This window comes from Oncorhynchus gorbuscha, linkage group LG01, assembly GCF_021184085.1.
Source record: "Oncorhynchus gorbuscha isolate QuinsamMale2020 ecotype Even-year linkage group LG01, OgorEven_v1.0, whole genome shotgun sequence".
NCBI classification, from domain to species: domain Eukaryota; kingdom Metazoa; phylum Chordata; class Actinopteri; order Salmoniformes; family Salmonidae; genus Oncorhynchus; species Oncorhynchus gorbuscha.
In genome coordinates, this window is record NC_060173.1 from 54895364 (window position 1) to 54915512 (window position 20149).

The following is a 20149-nucleotide window of genomic DNA, read 5'->3' on the forward strand; positions in this document are numbered from 1 at the left end:
TGCTAATTATTTTAGATTGCAAACACTTCTCACTAACAGCAGCATCTTTTTACTATATTTTCAGTTAAAGCCTAATCGCGGCATATCCCCCATTTTCACAAATTACTGTCTGCTTGCAATTCAACCACTACATCGTGCATATGCACAGTCTAAAGTTTGCAGGGCATTAAGCACATTCTCACATAATTTTTTATTAATGACAACTTTTGCGTGAACTGGCACATGTTTGAGTAGATTTTTTAAAGTTAACATTTAAATCCCCAGCACTACAACTGCTCCTACGCATTTATTATAAGACCCAAAGGCTAGAAAGAAAGAAATACAATCCAAGGACATTATGGGGAATCACCAGAAACCAAAAGTGCCAATTCAAAGTGTACATTTATGTTCAGATCCATCATGTTCCATCCTTCAGTTGAGGTAACATTTGATCAGTCCCGTGTTTATATAAATAAATAAAAAATAAAAAAAAACACTTCAGATCAATCCATTTATTATCCAGTTTCACATTCTGAATGATCAGCATTTTGTTTTACAGCAATCTCATGTTAGCAGTCCATGTACAGTAGCAGTTCTGACTGCCACGGTCAGAATATTTCAGTATTTAATTAACACCAAGCCAAAGAAAATTGCACTTTTGTTCTACTGCAAAACAGGATATTATAGACAGGATTCAACATCCATCAAAAATAACACCAAAGAAACCCACAAAAGGGCAGACTAAACATCAACTTATACAGATTACTTCTTTAAATTGCACAAAAATGCATAAATACTCATTACACAAATGTACAAAAATACTTGTACTCACTTTTTTTGTTCAAATATAATCTAAACAGACAGATATTTTGGCAAAACTGGGTCGTTAGAAGTTGCATTCAAAAGGTCCAAGGTTAGACAGTCAGCATTCTTGGACAGGTTTACAGTTAAAGATCAGAAGAAGAAAAAGAAAACCCAGTGCAAACATTATCCATTCTGAACAAAGAAAAACAAAAATGACAAGTAACAAGATGTCTGCATCTACTTCGCAGGTAACATCGTAAGCAACTCAATCCAAGGTAATCTTCAAAGAAGCGAGACTAAGAATAATGAAAACATACTGTAGGGGTCCGCCGAGACCTCTCGCTATTATGGCAACATAAGCAATATGAAATGACAAAATGTTTGGATTTCTAATTCATGCCGAATACTTCAACATGGATTGATTGTTGAGTCCCACCCACATCCAATGGAGAGCAGCTTGATAGTTTCAGCACAGAGTTAGGTCCACTTCGAGAAAAGACTGCGCACACTTTTTTGGGGGGGGGGGCTGTACCGTCAAAAGGCCAAAAAGTCAGATTGTCTTCTGCTTCAGATTGTCGTCCGCAACATGTTTCCACGGTCTCAAAATCCTCTTCTCCATTTTTCTGCGAGGAAAGCAACATCGGTAATGCACCTTAATGTCCGTTAAATAAACCGGATTTAAATTCAATTGAGTTCAGAATACCTTTACTCTGCTCTGAGGGGAAAAACAAAAACCTTCAGGTACTGAATGGGATCTGGGGAGAGCGAGAAAATGGTTTAAAAACATTGTTTTGCAAGTCCATACAAATTAGCCAACTGAAAGCTTCACGTGTGAAAGCTCAAGAAATAATGACATGGGATGAGTCTGAAAGGGCACCCACCCTATTCTCTTCAGTGCACTACTTCCTATGTAGGCCCTTGTCAAAAGTTGAGTAGTAAGTAATAGGGTGCCATTTCGGATGCAGACAGTTTAGCTAGGCTTCTTGGGATGGGTCATACTTACTAAACACTTAACAGAACTGACGGGATTTCCATCCTGGTTGTGAGGTTTCAGATGGGGACGGGTACCAACGCATCTGGGGAATACAAAGCAGACTTAGAGGGCACTCCAGCAGGAAAGCCCATGCTTGGGTCATGTTCCGCATTTGATTTATTAGACAAGGTAGTCCCTCCCTGTTGGTCAGTTTTCTTCCATGTGCTGTCTAATGAACACAACCCAGGTGAAATACTGGCCTAGTATTCTTCTGATCACCTTACCAGAGACAATTACTTTCAGGGTTACCAAATACTTGGTTGTGAATATTGCTTCAGACACTTTACAGACATTCAATTGTTACAGAGTAGGCATTTGTTCGGTCAATAAATCTGATTAACACAGCAACAGAGTGCTCCTTTTTCTTTATTCTCCTGGATAGTCACCAGTTGAAGTATCCCGGAGTAAGGAATGTTGTTTTAGCCACAGAGGTACTAAAAATGGGGAGAACAGCAGAAATAATCAAAACAGGATCTAGTCTGGGGGTGCTCCAAGTTCAAATAATTGACTTTCACTGACAAGACATTTAACCTAGAGTACAACTCTACATGGCATTAGTGTCAGTCTACTCTACAAACCAGCCACTGAGCTGTACAGAAAAGCTACTGTTTTCAGACCCAATTTCTGTAGCTTTCACCACGTCGCCATTAGTTGTTTTCCTGTCTCCCATTGGACAGTGCCACGCATCAGACCTTTGTTCCAGCCAAGGGCACCGGTAGGAGAACGCCAGACAATGTGTTCAGCACTTCCATACCCTGTGGTCATGTTGCATTCTTTTTTTCCCCCCGGAACGCACCCCTCAGAATGCCCCACATTCCTCAGGCCCCGCTGGGCTTGGAAAATAGACTTAACAATTAACTTCCTATGCAAATAGAATGAGAGGGAGCTTGTTAATGTATGAGGGAGCCCATCAATGAGCAGCCACCATTATTGGGTCAAAGTTCAAGTAGCAGAGCTATTAGCCACAGGGTGAAGTTTCCCCCAAGGAACAGATAACAGGAGGCTGCTGAGGGGAGGACAGCTCAAAAGCTTGAATGGATTAAATGGATTGGTATCAACACCATTGCATCTATTCCATTCCAGACATTACTAGGAGCCCGTCCTCCCCAATTAAAGTGCTACCAGCCACCTGCGATACAAATCTAGGGGATTAGCATCTCCCCTAATCCTAACCATTAGTGGGGCAAATGCTAAACTGGCTCAAGATCAGCATCTAGGGGTAGCATCACTCTATACCTACCAACTGTGAGGGAGGTGGTTTTACTACAGTAAACAGAGCTACAGGGTGTGCAGCCTTTTGTTCCAGCCAGCACTAAACAAAGATCTTGCATCAGTTGTCTTTTCAATCATAATGAAAAAGAGGGAGGGTGAGGCTGAGCTATATCCCAGATACCCGTGTTCACAAAATGTTATTGGTGCTGGGCTGTTACTCAATGTTTATCATCTATGCATAGTCACTTTACCCATAATGTACATATTACGCCAATTACTACTAACCTGTACCCCCACACATTGACTCTGTACTGGTAGCCTTGTTACTTAAAATATTTACTAATTGTATTTTTTTTTTACTCTTATATTTCTGAAAACGGCATTGTTCGTTAAGGGCTTATAAGTAAGCATTTCAGTTTGTTGTAGTTGGCGCATGTGACAAATAAAATCTTATTTGATACAAATGTAGTTCTCCAGGACCAAGGTTGGTGACTACTACAAATACACAGCATCTCATAAGTGAACTTGTGGAATTTGGGGGCTTAGCTCTGCAGGCACTACACATTACATAACAAAAGGCCCTCTGACCTAAGACTTTGATTACCTATGCACATTGAGGGGAATGAATGATGCATGGATGCCCTCATTCACCTCACTGAACTTCACAGTTCGCAGTTACTGAGATTTGACTGCACTTTCACCTTTAATGGTCTCTTTTTCAGCCGGCCATCGACATGATACTGTGGTTTCCAGGAAGGTTTCCAATTGGTGTGTATTCCACAACTATTAAGGGAATGGTTAGTACAACGCCACCCATGGAAAACTGCAATTGAATGTGTGAGTGAGAAAAGACATCTGCATTCCCTTAAACCAGAATATTGGTAAAAGCAAAGGGAACAGCTACAGGAACACAACATGCCCAAGACTTCAGGTACACTGTAGCCCTGAAGTACAGAGTCAGGTTGATATGTGCTGGCACGTAGAAAACAGTCAACCCCTACACAGCTTTGACCTTTAACTCGCATTGAGTTATTGCTACGGCAATTCGCAGGAATGCCAGAGCCAACCAAACGATTGGTCTGCTCACCGAGAGCTGGTTCGCAGGACAACCAGTCACAACCGATTAAAGGCTTACAATGATCATTTAGAGTCATACCACTCTAGTCACCAGAGTGATGACACATTCTATTTTCTTACAGTATAAGAATGTATGATATTTTACTTGTGACAAAGCCATCAAGATGCATATCTAGGTGCGAAGCAAGCAAATTAATTTAATTCAACAGATGTCCTACACAAGAAACACGAGACACTCCGTATTTAATGACAACTCATAATTCCATGTATCATACTTGAGGGTCAGAGTTCATTGTGAATAAAACAATGCTCTATCTGAGCAGTGCTGTCAAGACTGTCCTCACTCACTTGTTTTAAGAGGTCATAGAAACAGCCAAAACAGTGGAGAGGCTTGGCTAACGTTTTACAGGACTTTATGGGCAACAGATTCACTCAACGACCAATGCATAATCCAACCTGAGAGCCAATTAAAAACAGATTTTCTCTGTGGTGATCTCTTAGCAACGAATCCCGTGCGCAGGAATGTTGTTGTGAGGAATTTTACGAAAGGAGTGAAGCAGACAGAGGTTGGACCCTTATTTTACTCCACTGGTGTGGTTTCTTACCGTATGTAAGACAGGCAGTCAGCGGGCTTGGCAAAAAGCCCTCCCAAATGCACAGAATGGATCCTGTCATGTTGAACAATACAGTATCAGGTTGTGCATGTTTAAGGGTGGATAAGCTCACTACTGGTTCCTTATGACGTCAGATGATTGAAATGGAACTATCAAGAATGATTACCCAATTTTATTTGGGATTGAGACCAATCCTGATGTGTATCCATGTATGTTCCGCGATCATATGCTACACATATAGACTGGATGGTAAATGAGAGAGATGTTGAAGGGGCAGTAGACCCACCGGTTGGTCACTCACCTGGGCGTGGAGGGCTGCGGCAGCAGCGGCAGCGGCCGGGTAGGAGAAGGCAGCATGGGGGAGCCCAGGGGGAAGCTCCGTGGTGTACAGTGGGTAAGGGGCCCAAGCCTCGGGAGAGGCTGGGATCATTGCTGCCCCTGTTAGGTCATCTATGGAAAAAAATATGCTCAAATGCATAGTAGTTCTGATCTCAATTTGGGAATTTCTTGGAAGGGGGGCAAAAAGATAACTTTAGGGAGATATCAGTTAGCATCTTCTCATTTCAAAAGCATTTGCTCCCTTTTGGTGCCTAAATGACTCAGGACAACGGCCATGTTTAAAAATTTGGAAAACGTAACTGGCCTCCAGATGATTTATCAGAATGTGTGTGAAACCAAGTTCCCAACCAAATTGTTCACACCTGTGTAAATATGTTAGATCTGTGATCCATGAATAAGGGCAGGAGGATGTATTGGGTCAAGTATTCAAACTGGATCCATGTCCTGCTAGTCTGACTAGAACAATTCTCTTTCACCGTGCCTTACTTCTGGGGGACCGGTCAATGAGGAGAGCCGAGACTATTTAAAGTGTGGATTTAACAGTGTTTGGGGGAGCAAAGCGCAGGTGCATGGGATTAAAAACCCTGGTGCAGCAGATTAATCAATAACCACTGGAGGACCCCTCTTAGTCCTGGTTCCAACAATCGTGGTGAATTTAATTGAAGTGGAACATTGTGCACTACCTAGTTGTGCCTGACCAGCAGAAATAAAACTACAATCTACTTGAGGTGTAGAGGTGAGTTAATTGATCCAGCATTGTCTGTAGTGCATATTCAAAAAGGAGAGGAGGGAAAGGAGGATTGGGGGAAGCCTATGTCCGCGTGGTGAGTGTTTCTAGGGTAGAGCCGCACACTTACATGGGTCCCGTGCAATGAAGTGTGCTCCTAGAGCTGGGTGGATATTTGTGGGGTTCGGTGTGGCCATCAGCTTACTCTTTGCCATCTTCGTGTTGGCTTTAGCGAACTCTAAGCGCAGGGTCTGGGGACTCTCAGGGTCAAAACGGATCCCCTAGAGAGAGATAGTGAACACTGTAAAGGGGTGGTGGGACTATACTCTGAGAAGAGGTGCAAAGTGCTCTTTAGTCTGCTCACATGCATACAGGTCAAATTACTGTACCACGGCAACTCTTCAGAAGAGCCCATTGAGGAAAGCACTTACATAGGGAGAGGGGGGTGGTAGAGCTTCTGGCCAATATGGAAAAGGAGGCCTTTCAGTTGACCGGTTATACATAACTACATTAGTTGAACCATCGAGGTAATATATATCACAGTAAAAACAGCCATCTTGTCACATTCAACTGCATTATGGTAAGTAGACAATTGAGTCTTCTTCCATAGTGGGCAGTCATGACCCAACAATCTTGCATATTGGAATTGAAGTCAAGGTCAACATTTAGTTCCTATGTCAAGGTGTCAACCTGCAGTTAAGCATGAAAACAAATCCCCAAAGGATGAAGATGATTACTCAACAATTCAGGGATAGCCTCACGTCCACTTATTAATGGCTGAATGACTGCTTACGTTTAATGCGTTCTTCGCAGCTTCAGCACCTGTCCGGTTGTCAAAGGTAACAAACCCGACAGGCTGGAAGAGAGCGCGAGAAAACAGAGCATCAGAGACAATACAGGGAAAAGACTGATGACTCTTAGATTGGCTAAAAGGTACACTATTACATTTCCACATGCAAACAAATGGTGTCTGTTAGCGGCAATAATGAAGGAATGAACCAAAGGAAACATCTAATATTTAGGCTACTAGAGCATCACTTGAAGGTATAAAATTGCAAGTCTACAGTACAATCAACTACAAGCATCCTCGCTCCCTTTGTACCTCTCATACCTCAGATATGGACAAAGTCTCACCTGCTTTGAAGTCAACTTAATAAGGGATCCTTCATAACCCTGTAAATGCAAGTAAAACCACAAACACCATGTAAGTCACAAGAACACCGAACTTGACAAGCTGGACACACTTATTAAGCATGTCAATAAGGTGAATCAGGAAAAAAGTAATAGTTCAGACATTTGACAAATTCTGGCCTACCTTGAATGGTCTGAAGAGCAGGTAGAGTTCCCGTGGCTTGATATCAACTGGAAGGCCGCTGACAAAGAGAGTTCGTACCTGGAAACACAAAATGCTAACTTCAGACACACGCTACTAAAAAAAGGTCAGATGAGGTTGCCATTGTAGGGTATAAAAATCACAAGAGATCATCCAAGAGTGAGGGTTGAGGCAACATGCATACCCCCAATTTAAAACCTGGCTATGCTAGTTTTTATGCTTTGATTTTGAACACATTTTGTCCTGGCAACAGGACTAATGTTTTTGAGGTTCAGAAACCAATGTTTGAGTTTATTTTCTCTCTTTTTAACTAGGCAAGTCCGTTAGGAACAAATTCTTATTTTCAATGACAGCCTAGGAACAGTGGGTTAACTGCCTTGTTCAGGGGCAGAACATTTGTACCTTGTCAGCTCGGGAATTTGATCTTGCTGCAACCTTTCAATTACTAGTCCAACGCTCTAACCACTAGGCTACCCTGCCGCCCCGAGTGAGGCAGGCATTGGATAGAATGAAACGAGCAAGACTTAACACCCTTAAAGAAACAACCCTACTTTGATTCAAATGAGCTAAGTTTATATGTTCAATAGTTATAATTTGTTGGTGTCCTTTTTTATTAGCTCAATGGGTCAAGTAGCCTATTTCTTACATAGCTTCAAATTCCAGATAACTCAACTTATATCAGAATGCATGAAGAAGCCAACCAATGCACATGAGAAGCAGAGTTTACTAGCTGAAGCACAGACGCCTCAGAAGAGGTGTACATTTAATATTGAAAGCGAAAATCTAGCAATTACAACTATCAGCATTGACACAATCATTTCAATTCACAACAATGAATACAAGTTGAACTTCAGGCTTAATTTGGGTACAGCTTTGAGCCTTTAACACTCACTCTGCACCTTAAAGCTACAGAAGTGTATATTGCCTTGTGTGAAGTCACCCCAGCTGTTTAATTTCAGGTTTTCCATTCTTACCTTCTGTAGCATTTTTCACTGAGGCTTACTTTAGAAAAAAATGACATTTTCATAAATTTCACTAGTATACTTACATGTCATTCCTAACTTTGGCTTTTGATGGGCTTTGGGAAAAATGTGCAAGTAGCAAAACACTTCATATACAGGTATTCAGAGACTTCTGCCAATGTACAGCTAATCTGTGAGAATGTTTTTTTTTTGCACTAGATAGGATGAGAACAAGTGAATGCCAGGCTTTCGAAGGAATAAATGTGAACACCACCTAGGGCTCATATTAACAGGCCTTTTGGGGAACTTATGGCAACTTCAGCTAAAGGGAACTGATTCTTGTTCAATTGAACCTGCCGATTAAACACAACAAGGGTGAATGGCATCTAATTTTAGACCAAATGGGCATCACAGATTTCAGACAGAGGATGTGAGGAATCAAGAAAAAAAAACATTTAGAAAGGCTATTTCAGAACCTAGCCAAGTATATGGTCGAGGTTCCTGGACATTAAAAGGGAGGCTAAGGATGCGTGCACACACACACACACCACAAAGGCAATACCAAGAGATGAGTTTTCCTTATTCAGGACAGAGGGTAATTTCCACCAATACACTGGAAATTACTCAACACTTCAGACACCATGAGTATATTATTCCTGGGAGAACACAATCAATTGATTTTCTAACAAGGGTAAGTACGATAGCAGCACAGTAACTAACACCCATCTAGCAATTCAGAGAAAAAAGTACATCTTAAAGCTGGAATCAGTAATGGTGAAACTGCCACGCCAATTTCCGATATTACAACAAAGAAAACAACGAAGACTTTGCCCTCAGAAATCATTGCATGAGTGATAGAACAGCAGATTATGTATTGCGTTTAAATTTTTTAAACCACAATTGTAAAAATGGTCCTCCCCTCAGTTTCATAAACAAAAAAACAAGGTGCTGGGGTGAACAGTGCGCCGTTTCCCGTAATGTGGATTCCAGCTTTAATGCGTGCAATGCTCAGGTGGTAAATTAAAATACAGATCTCATTGCAGTTTGTGAAGAAATTCACTAGTGACATTTTGCACACATTTTCTACTCAATTAAAATAGGAAATGGTTGACCTTTCCCCTAGGGCCGACACTTGGAGAAAGGATTTGATTGGTATGAGCAATACAGTGAAACTTCTCCCTAAACTACCAGGGGGAGCCATTACCATATTTCATCCTTTCAGATCTACACAAGTGTTTAGAGTTTGGTTGTCTATTTGGGATTGGGCTGTAGGCTACAGGTACTGAAGCCTTAGAGATTACCTGTACACTGGAGGATATTTACAACAGTAAGCCCTATGAAACAAGAACAGTACCTACCACTGGTCCAAAAGCTGACTTCAGATCACAGAGGACAGGTCGGAGGATATAATGACTACTAAATTTTGTTTATCCGGTAAGACAAAGCATAATGAACTGATATCTAGGTGTTAACTTTGAAGTAACATGAAACTCACCAAAATAGTCATATTCATCCAATTATTCCAGTCACTTCATTGGCTTTTGACAAAAGATCCAAAAAGCATACAGGGCCTGTAACATTTACATGAGGAAGGTCACAACAGCCTAAGCACAATGGGTAGCTTGAACTCAAGTGGAAAACAAATTATTATACTGCCTCCTACTGGAGGATTTTACATTTACATTTTATAGGGCTGGCAGTGGATTCAAGAGCTTCCACTGGACCAAAGCTGTGCAGTTTCAGTACTGTAGCAATATATTCAAGTGCCAAGGCTGGACAGTAAACATGCCGTTTAAACGATATACAGTACCACTCAAGTTTGGAAACACTCATTCAAGGGTTTATTTTTAAAATATTTTCGACACGGTAGAATGAAGGCATCAAAACTATTAACACATGGAATCATGTAGTAACCCAAACAAAGTGTTTAACAAATCAAAACGCATTTTAGAGTCTCCAAAAGTAGCCAATCTTTGCATTAATGACAGCTTTGCACAATCTTGGCATTCTCTCAACCAGCTTCACAAGGAATGCTTTTCTAACAGTCTTGGAGTTCACACATATGCTGAGCTCGTTGGCTGCTTTTCCAACTCATCCGAAACTGGGTTGAGGTTGGGAGATTGTGGAGGCTAGGTCATTTGATACAGCACTCCATCACTAATTATTGTTCAAATAGCCCTTACAGTCTGGAGGTGTGTAAGGCGATTGTCCTGTTGAAAAACAAATGATAGTGGGACTAAGTGCAACCCAGATGGGATGGCGTATTGCTGCAGAATGCAGTGGTAGCCATGCTGGTTAAGCGTGCTTTGAATTCTAAATAAATCACTGACAGGGTCACCAGCAAAGCACCCCCACAGCTCCATGCAGAGTTCCGTTCATCTACCCTGCGTCTCACAAAGACACAGCGGTTGGAACCAAAAAGGACAGATTTCCACCGGTCTAATGTCCATTGCTACAGTTTGACACAAGTAAGTCTCTTACTGGTGTCCTTTAGTAGTGGTTTCTTTGCAGCAATTCAACCATGAAGGCCTGATTCACCCAGTCTCCCCTGAACAGTTGATATTTAGATGCGTCTGTTACTTGAACTCATTTATTTGGGCTGCAATTTGAGGCTGGTAACTCAAATAAACTTATCCTCCGCAGCAGAGGTAACTCTGGGTCTTTCGTGTGGCAGCCCTCACGAGAGCCAGTTTCATCATAGCGCTTGATGGTTTGTGACTGCACTTGAAGAAACGTTCAAAGTTATTTACATTTTCCTGATTGACTGACTTTCATGTCTTAAAAAGTAATGGGCTGTTGTTTCTCTTTGCTTATTTGTGCTGTTCTTGCCATAATATGGACTGGGTGTTTCATCAAATAGGGCTATCTTCTGTATACCACCTCTACCTTGTCACAACACAACTGAGTGGCTCAAATGCATTAATTAAAGAAATTCCACAAATTAACAAGGCGAAGTTAATTGAAATGCATTGCAGGGGACTACCTCGATGCTGGCTGACAGAGTGCCAAGAGTGTGCAAAGCTTTAATCAAGGCAAAGGGTGCCTATTTGAACAACCGCAAATATATTTTGACTTGTTTATTTCATAGTTTGTCCTCAATATTATTCTACAATATAGAAAATAGTACAAAGAAAAACCCTGGAATGAATAGCTGTCCAAACTATTGACTGGTACTGTACACAACCGTTCAAATGTTTGGGGTCACTTAGAATTGTCCTTGTTTTTGAAAGAAAATTATGTCCATTAAATTAACATCACATTGATCAGAAATACAGTGTAGACATTGTTAATGTTGTAAATGACTGTTGCAAACAGCTGATTGTACGCCCATGTAGATATTCCATAAACAATCAGCGGTTTCCAGCTACAATAGTCATTTACAACATTAAACATCTCTACAGTGTATTTCTGATCAATTTGATGTTATTTTAAATGGACAAAATGTGTTTTTAAAAACAAAGAATTTCTAAGTGACCACAAACTTTTGAACGGTAGTGTACATCTAAAAGGATTCCCCACTAATAGATAGCCCTCATTAACATTTGTCATTTAGCAGGACTTACAGTAGTGACTGAATACATTTTTATACTGGTCCACCATGTGAATCGAACCCACAACCCTGGACATGCTCTACCAGCCACGCCACACAGGACATGTCATTCAGTGCATTCGGAAAGTATTCAGACCCTTTGACTTTTTCCACATTGTTATTTTACAGCCTTAATCTAAAATGTATTAAATTTTCAATCTACACACAATACCCCATAATGAAAAAGTTCAAACCAATTTTTAGAAATAAAAAAATGGAAATAACCCATTTACATAAGTATTCAAACCCTTTACTCAGTACTTTGTTGAAGCACCTTCAGCAACAATTACAGCCTCAGATCTTCTTGGGTGTGAGGCCACAAGCTTGGCACACCTGTATTTGGAGAGTTTCTCCCATTCGTCTCTGCAGATCCTCTCAAGCTATGTCAGGTTGGATGTGGAGCATTGCTGCACAGCTATTTTCAAGTCTCTCCAGAGATGTTCAGATCAAGGATCTGTATTCCATTCCAGAAGGGCAACCATCTCCACATAGGAACTCTGGAGCTCTGTCAGTGACCAACACCTCCCTGACCAAGGCCCTTCTCCCCAGATTGCTCAGTTTGGCTGGGCGGCCAGCTCTAGGGAGAGTATTGGTGGTCCTTAACTTCTTCCATTGAAGAATGATGGAGGACACTTCTTGTGGACTATCAACACTGCAGAAATGTTTTGGCACAGTTCTGGGGAAGAGTACATTGACACAATCCTGTCTGAGCTCTACGGACAATTCCTTCAACCTCATGGCTTGGTTTTTGCTCTGACATGCACTGTCAACTGTGGGACCTTATATAGGACAGGCATGTGCCTTTCCAAATCATGTCCAATCAATTGAATTTACCACAGGTGGACTCCAATCAAGTTGTAGAAACATCTCAAGGATGATCAATGGAAACAGGATGCACCTGAGCACAATTGAGTGTCATAGCAAAGGGTCTGCATACGGATGGATGTAAATAAGTTGTTAATATATTTGCACAATGTCTAAACCTGTTTCTCTGTCATTATGGGGTGGTGTAGATTTAAAAATATATATATATACAGTTATCAATTTTAGAATGAGACAGTATTGTAACAACTTGGAAAAAGTCAAGGGGTCTATAAACCTTCCGAAGGCACTGTATATCACATTGAAGCCACAATCTCGAATGAATTTAGCCAAACAGCAGTATCACCACTTTACTATAAAGCTAAGATGGGGCTGGAGAAACTACTCAAATTCATAGATTGAGCTATGGATGCAAAGAATGAAAATCCATGAGTTCAAGTTTAACACATTGAAGCTAACAGTATAAATTGTTTACAATGGAGTAAAACATTCCAATTTCCATGGGGTAATAGTTGTCCTATTAAAGCTCATTCAGCGTAGCCTACAATTATTTTTTTAAACCTTTATTTAACTAGGCAAGTCAGTCAAGAACAAATTCTTATTTTCAATGACGGCCTAGGAACAGTGGATTAACTGCCTGTTCAGGGGCAGAACGACAGATTTGTACCTTGTCTGCTCGGGGATTTGAACTTGCAACCTTAACTAGTCCAACGCTCTAACCACTAGGCTACCCTGTCGCCCCAAATAACATTCAAGAAACTATGGGAATATTTAATTATAAACTGCGTAGTACAAGCCCTGAATGCTAATTGGCTGACAGCCGTGGTATACCACGGCTATGACAAAACATTTGTTACGTTGGTAACCAGTTTAATAGCAATAAAATCACCTTAAGGGCTGTATCCAGACATTCAGCGTTGAGTCGTGTGTAAAAAACAGCCCATACCCCTTGTGCCTTATTGCTTAAATGACCATTGAATAGCAGTACTTGCAGAATGTTCCAGTAGGCCTACTTGTAGATTATGTGCAGCGTGTATTTTGATTATGCATTACCCTCCCCATAGTAGTTTAGTAGCCTCCAAAACCCACCAAACACACTGTATTTAATAAGAACGCAGTTGCAGCAAATTCGTGCTTTAAAAAATATTGGGGAAATCAAATGTTCAGCAATTAAGGTCTCAATTAGGAATGGAAGACTAAACTGAACATACATTCCACACAATCGAAATTCAACCTTTTTTTCCTGAAATGCTCAAGGTCAACTAATAAAACGATGAGATTTCCACAGACCCCCCACTATTTGTAAATAATATTTCGACTTCAGAAATCCTCCCTTTAGTTTGCAAGTAGTGAACTCTCGTAAACTCTGCCTTTACAAGACGAAAACATTGTAACTCACATTGAAGTAATATTTGTAGTTTGATCGCACGCTGGCTTTCCCACAAGGTAGCCCTACGTTACAGGTGTGTCGCATAGTGTCAATCCACCTAAAGAGTCAAATGCGATACTAAAAGGCAACATGTTTTTGGTCTACTTGCGCTATAATATCCTTATCCGATATTTTGACTTGGTCAAAAATAAAACAAAGTACTATGTTGAAGTGTGAAAACAGTGAATTCGGAGTAATTTCTTTAAAAGTAGCCTCATTCCTACTTTCAAATCCAACATTTGGATTTATATGGCGTAATTTAAAAGGCCTACAGACGTAAGATACAACGAAGCTAGGCTACAAAGGAAGATACATGCGCTACAAGTTTTACACACTATGCAAATTAGTCTTTAAAATAGAATAAGACTTCTTGGAATCCTCAGACCTGAAAAAAGCGACAAACACAACTGACACGCTCAATAAAAATGTGTGCAACAAAACACCAAGGACTAATCTTCCCCTTACCTCCTCTTCCAAGGATACAACATTGTTGTTCGGCTCAGAATCAGATTTGAGACTCATTGTGTGACTTTTGCGCTTCTTTGTATAAGACAAAAGTATGTTTTCCCTGTTGGTAGATTTTTCTCTGAAGTGCTTTAAAGTTGCGGAAGAAATCTTGGTTTCGTGAGACTGCAGTAAAAGGGTGACCAGGTGAAGCCGTGCTGGAAAGCCAAAAGTATCCAAGGAACCACAAAATAAGTTAAACTAAAGGTGAAATAGTGGATAGGTGCACTGTGAAGGTGAGAGAAAGGTTAAAAAAACAAGTGCTCTTGTTTCCCCCTTGCTCACATCAAGCTCGTTTGCGTCAAGATGAAATAAAGAAGAAAAAAAATCTAGGAAAATCTTTAACGTGAGGTGTCCACGCCGTTGTCCCTCGTCCTCTGCTTTGCAATTTGCTCATCAATTACATTAAAAGCCAAAGCGAATGACTTGCACTCATCTCTGATGGCTCTCAGCTTGTCCGACAAAGCCCAACCCTCTCCACCACGGTCAATCACTGAGCTACTCCAAAAAGGAAAATGAAAGGTCCAATGCAGGCGTTTTTATCTCGACATCAAATAATTTCTGGGTAACAATTAAGTACCTTACTGCGATTGTTTTCAATTGGGCAAAATTAAACAACAAAAAATATTTTTAGCAATAGCAATTTCTCAAGCAATAATTTTGCTAGGAGTGTCTAGTAGACGTTATTACAAAAAAATCCGATTTAGCATAATTTGATTTTAGTAGCTTATTTCGTTTTAACATATTTTGAAGTAAATACTAATTTTGTCACATTTATGTGGTAAAAGGGGGGCAGTACACCAACATTTGAAACGTACTGAATTTTATTGAGAGAAAAAAGCGATTCATCCATTGATCCTAAGAGACATTACAAAAAATGTGGCTCAGTTTCCATTAGTTACTTACTCCACAGCCAGCTTTAGCGTCACTAGTAGTGAAGCGGTAGGGTCTATGGCAGGATGCTTAAAACGTTATATCCAAATCCTCAGTCCCTTCAAACCAAATGTTATAGCAACCCAAATACCACAACAAGTTGCACATATAGAATATTGGAGGATATTATCGATATTCTGGTATTTATATACTGAACAAAAATCTAAACGCAACATGCAATAATTTCAAGTGAGTTAGAATTCATATAAGGAAATCAGACCATTTAAATAAATCCATTCAGCCCTAATCTATGGATTTCACATGGCTGGGCAGGGGCGCAGCCATGGTGGGCCTGGTAGGGCATAGGTCCACCCACTGGGGAGCCAGACTGTATATCTAGTCAAAATCACTGATACATGTCCCCCTCCACCTTATGAGGTGATGGATAATTTAATATTATGTCTCCAAAGAAACCTGGATTATAATATATACTTTAAAAAATATTTACCCTAGAATAACTACTTTTCTGAGAATTACACACCAATACAGCTCTCTATGTATATTCAGTTGTATCAACTTTGTCTACCATTGGCAGATTTTTAAATGCACAAAAATAAGATAATTTTGGTTTTGCAGACAGTCATACGATCAGGTCAAAATCACTGATACAGGTCTCCCTCCACCTCTGGTGGTATGGATAACTTGTCATTATGTCTCCAGATTAAAATAAAGGTCCTATTTATCAAATTACTATAGGTGGAATCAGGTGTTTTAGTTTGTCGTCAAAATGAACCCAGTATGAGGGTTAATAAAATGCTTCTTTGCACATAATTGATTAATGGGAAAATAATGAGAAACTCTCATATATTATTGAATACTATTACAAATATTATAACAAACAAAAATATTTACTGTAAATAGTGATTATTATAATGTCGATATTAATAGTTTAGACAATAAACTGTGAGAGCTCCCCCTTTCTGATGGCAGAGTAGGCCTATGTAATATCTTTGTGTACTTCTTAAAAATAATAGTGCTTAGGTTTAGAGAATACTGTATAAATGTAATTTTGATGTTTTTCAATTTGTTTTTAATGCTATTCACAAAAAGTCTTCAAAGATGGTTGCATTGCTTTATTGTCTAATTCTATAGGTTAAGCCGAATTTGCCCAAGATTATCAATGCAGAAAGAAAACAATGTAAAATAATATAATGCCCCATATGCATTTTGCGATTTTATTTAATTGACATGTTTTATTTGTGTAATATATTAAAGGGGATGAAAAGGAATAAAACAAATTGGTTGAATAACACATTCTATAAGAATAATTCTTTGATTTCTTCCCCCATTCATTAAAAACACATTCTAAAAAAACAAAATAAGAAGACTAAAGAAGGACCTCCCATGTTTTCCATCTCGACAATGCATAATATCAGTTAAGAGGTTACAATTAGTGCCTCATGTTTTCTTTGCCTGTGATTAACCCTGTCCTGGCATGCTGTGTGGTGCAGAATTAGCTGCTAATGAAGCGTTCAAGGGGAGGCTCCATCTCTGATGACGAATCCCAGACCTCCAGAGGTCTTGATACGGAGCAAAACAACAGCTAACACCCCAGCACCAGTTCAGCCAAAAGGGGGGAGAGGGCGGAAACTTGTGCCCTGCCCTCCGTCCCTGCACTAATCTCAATTTCTCCCCAATGATGGCCCCTGGTCCTGCCCATAGAGATAGATAGATGACTCCAGTGCCCAAAAGCCTGTTTTAGCATGGCCAGTGCCATTAAGGACTTTCACCATTTTGAAGTAGTCAATTTCCTATGGGTTAAGGAAGGATCACATGATTCCATCCAGGTCATCAGGGGGATCAGACAATTAATTATACTTGTGAGGAAACATTCCATAACCGCATGTGGCAGTAAGTCGCCAACCTAGGCTTAATACCTGTTCAAACAACACACTATAGGTGGCAGAGTGAACCCTTTTAGTTTGTTTGACAACTCATAGAAGTAGTAGAAGAAGAAAATGGACTACTTCAAAATGGAGATGGCCTCAATGGAGACCATGCTCTCACAAACGCCATAATAGGACAGATACAATGATGTAAGTCTATGGTCCTGCATCAATTCCCTCAGGTGTCGGTGAAAATGTTTTGTACAGATCTCTGCCTGTCCCGCTCTATCTCTGCAATCTCTGACGCAAGTGTGGGCGCTCATTGCAAACTGCCCTAGTTCCTCAATTAAAGAAGAATGTCACAGAATGTTATGGAAACATGCAGTCGAATAAAATGCTCCGGAGAAGGAGTGGATATTTAATTAAAAGGGGAGATTAGCCTAGGTTTTCAGCATCAGAGAAGTGGGGGGCCTTGTTTTAGTGTGTGTGACCCCGACGGAGGCTGTCCGTTGATATATTAAACAGCGTTCCTCTCCTCAGGAGTGTGGAGCTAGCTTGTGTCTCCACGAGCATACCGTTTCCTGACTTTGTGTGGGAACACAATTAGGGAAAGGCCGGGCTCTCGGGGGGGGGGGGGGGGGGGCTCTGGAAATATTTGGTTCTTTTGTAATCATTGACCCAATGTTGTTTCTTACAGCCAGGCCTATAAATAGACACTAGGGCCTCTTTCGTTTTTTCCCCTCCCTGGCTTTCTATCAAACTTGGCAGGGATGCAAAATATTAGCACTCCTTAGTAACTGCTGCATTGATGTTATATCTCGGTGTGAAAACCTTGCTAGTTGAGGAAAGGAGTCAATGTTATGGTGATATATGATATAATACTTGTGGAATGTTACAACTCCTCAGTTATTCTAGCTGTTAATTCATTACCTATTTTCTATATTTGGTTAGATGTGCTGTTTATGTTACGGTTTATGTTGCTGTTCGTGTTAGGAATGGTCATATTTTCCCAGTGGTGTTAGATATTACTCAAGAAACATAAAACCACATTCTACTGCAGTTGATAAACTTTACACACACATGTTACACGAAAATTGGTACACATTCTGTATAACCTTTACACAAATGTTACGCAACATTTCAAATTCACGACATCAGTTTCACTAGGATTATTGTTATGATCTGATTCCATTGGCTCAGGAAAACGCCAAAATTAAGTCAATACATTATATTCAATGCAAAAAAAAGTTGCTGTTAAAGCTGCAATGTGTAAATTGGAGAAAGTCACAGACAGACATATACTGTACATTTATAGACAGACAGACATCTATCTCTCTTTTCTAATCCCTTCCTCTCCCTATCTCTCTCTCTCTAACTCCTCTTTATCCCCTCCTCCTTCTCTTCTCTTCAACCTCCCTCCCTCCCTCCCTCCCTCCCTCCCTCCCTCCCTCCCTCCCTCCCTCCCTCCCTCCCTCCCTCCCTCCCTCCCTCCCTCCCTCCCTCCCTCCCTCCCTCCCTCCCCTCCCTCCCTCCCTCCCTCCCTCCCTCTTAATTCACCCCTCCACCCTCTTCCCACCTCTCCCAATCTCTATCTCCCCTCTGTCCTCTCTCCCCCTCTCTCCTTCACCCTCTCCCCACCTCCCTCAATCTCCCCCTTCTCTCATTCTCCCGCAATGGGTAAATTGGTGAAAGACTCAGACAGTCCGGCAGGCAGACTCTAATCTCAACCCTAAACCTACCCTAACCGTAGCTTCATGTCCAAATTCTGGCTCAACCCTAACCCTAGCCATAGGTTAAGTGTTGAGTTTGGAGTTAGAGTTGAGCTGGGATGTGGACAAGAATTTAGGTTTAGTGTTATAGCTAGGGTTGAGCCAAGATGTGAAGATGAAGCGAGGGCGGAGGTTTAGGGTTGAACCAGGAGTGGATGTGAAGCTAGGGTTATGGTTATGGTTACGTTTAAGAGGGTTTCTGTTTGTGCTGGTATCAAGCCTTGGGTTGCACAGGCCTATTGCAACTTCCTGCTCTGGTTAGTGTTGAGTCTTAGGTGAGGGTGGAGCCGGAATGTGGATTTGAAGCTAGGGATAGGGTTAAGGCTAGGTTTAGGGTTGACCCGGGATGCTGGCATGAAGCTAGAGACATCGGCAGAGGCTAGACATTATTCACGTATTCAATCTTTCAGCAGACACTCTGGATGAACGCAAACCTACACGTCACCATGTGAAATTAACACTTTACAGTGAAAACTTGGTCCCACAGCGAACATTCTTCCATAGAAAAGCATTACCTACAACCCTTACATTGTCATGTTTTGTCATTTATTATCACGTCTTGTCCCTGTGCTTCCCATTCTATTCGTTTCCCTCTGCTGGTCTTATTAGGTTCTTTCCCTCTTTCTATCCCTCTCTCTCCCCCTCCCTCTCTCACTCTCTCGCTCTCTCTTCTCTCTATCGTTCCGTTCCTGCTCCCAGCTGTTCCTATTCCCCTAATCATCATTTAGCCTTCCCACACCTGTTCCCGATCCTTTTCCCTGATTAGAGTCCCTATTTCTCTCCTTGTTTCCCGTTTCTGCCCTGTCGGTTCCTTGTTTAGAATTCACCGTGCTGTGATTGTGTATCGCCCTGTCGTGTCGTGTTTTCCTCAGATGCTGCGTGGTGAGCAGGTGTCTGAGTCTGTCTGGTTCAAGTGCCTTCCCGAGGCAACCTGCTGTTCACCTGCTGTTCAAGATCGAGTCTCCAGTTTGTCCTCGTCATTTCGAGTGAAAGTTGTGTTTTTTGATTGTATTTACTTTACTGGATTAAAGACTCTGTTTTCGCCAAGTCGCTTTTGGGTCCTCTTTCACCTGCATGACAGAAGGAACCGACCAAGGAATGGACCCAGCGACTTCAGACGCTCGTTACACTGCCGTCGAGATCCAAGGAGCCATGCTCGGCAGACACGAGCAGGAATTGTCTGCTGCTCGCCATGCC

The 20149-nt window shown here is 41.1% G+C and overlaps 1 protein-coding gene across 3 annotated transcripts; it reads right to left on the bottom strand.

Moving 5' to 3' along the window:
* Positions 1 to 476: 476 nt before the first annotated feature.
* Positions 477 to 14923, bottom strand: rbpms2a (RNA binding protein, mRNA processing factor 2a). Of its 3 annotated transcripts, XR_006839695.1 has the most exons (9): positions 14386 to 14923; positions 7101 to 7178; positions 6920 to 6958; positions 6579 to 6641; positions 5916 to 6066; positions 5021 to 5169; positions 1787 to 1859; positions 1487 to 1538; positions 477 to 1406 (listed from the first exon to the last, which is right to left on the bottom strand). XR_006839695.1 is itself a non-coding variant. In XM_046357164.1 (8 exons), the coding sequence occupies exons 1-7, from the start codon at positions 14440 to 14442 to the stop codon at positions 1794 to 1796; spliced, it is 603 nt and encodes a 200-aa protein (XP_046213120.1). In that variant the 5' UTR covers positions 14443 to 14922; the 3' UTR covers positions 477 to 1538; positions 1787 to 1793. The 3 variants fall into 3 exon arrangements, 2 of the variants coding, with proteins under 2 accessions (XP_046213120.1, XP_046213133.1); XM_046357164.1 differs by having other exon boundaries at positions 477 to 1538; positions 14386 to 14922; XM_046357177.1 differs by lacking the exon at positions 14386 to 14923 and adding an exon at positions 9576 to 9602 and having other exon boundaries at positions 477 to 1538.
* Positions 14924 to 20149: the final 5226 nt, after the last annotated feature.

Excerpts from the sequence above, each read along its gene's own strand:
- rbpms2a (XM_046357164.1), bottom strand. The coding sequence starts at position 14,442 with ATGAGTCTCAAATCTGATTCTGAGCCGAACAACAATGTTGTATCCTTG. Across the intron at positions 6,959-7,100 it reads TGCTCTTCAGACCATTCAAG|GGTTATGAAGGATCCCTTAT; the intron begins GTAGGCCAGAAT and ends TTGCATTTACAG. Across the intron at positions 5,170-5,915 it reads CTTCATTGCACGGGACCCAT|ATGACCTAACAGGGGCAGCA; the intron begins GTAAGTGTGCGG and ends TTTTTTCCATAG.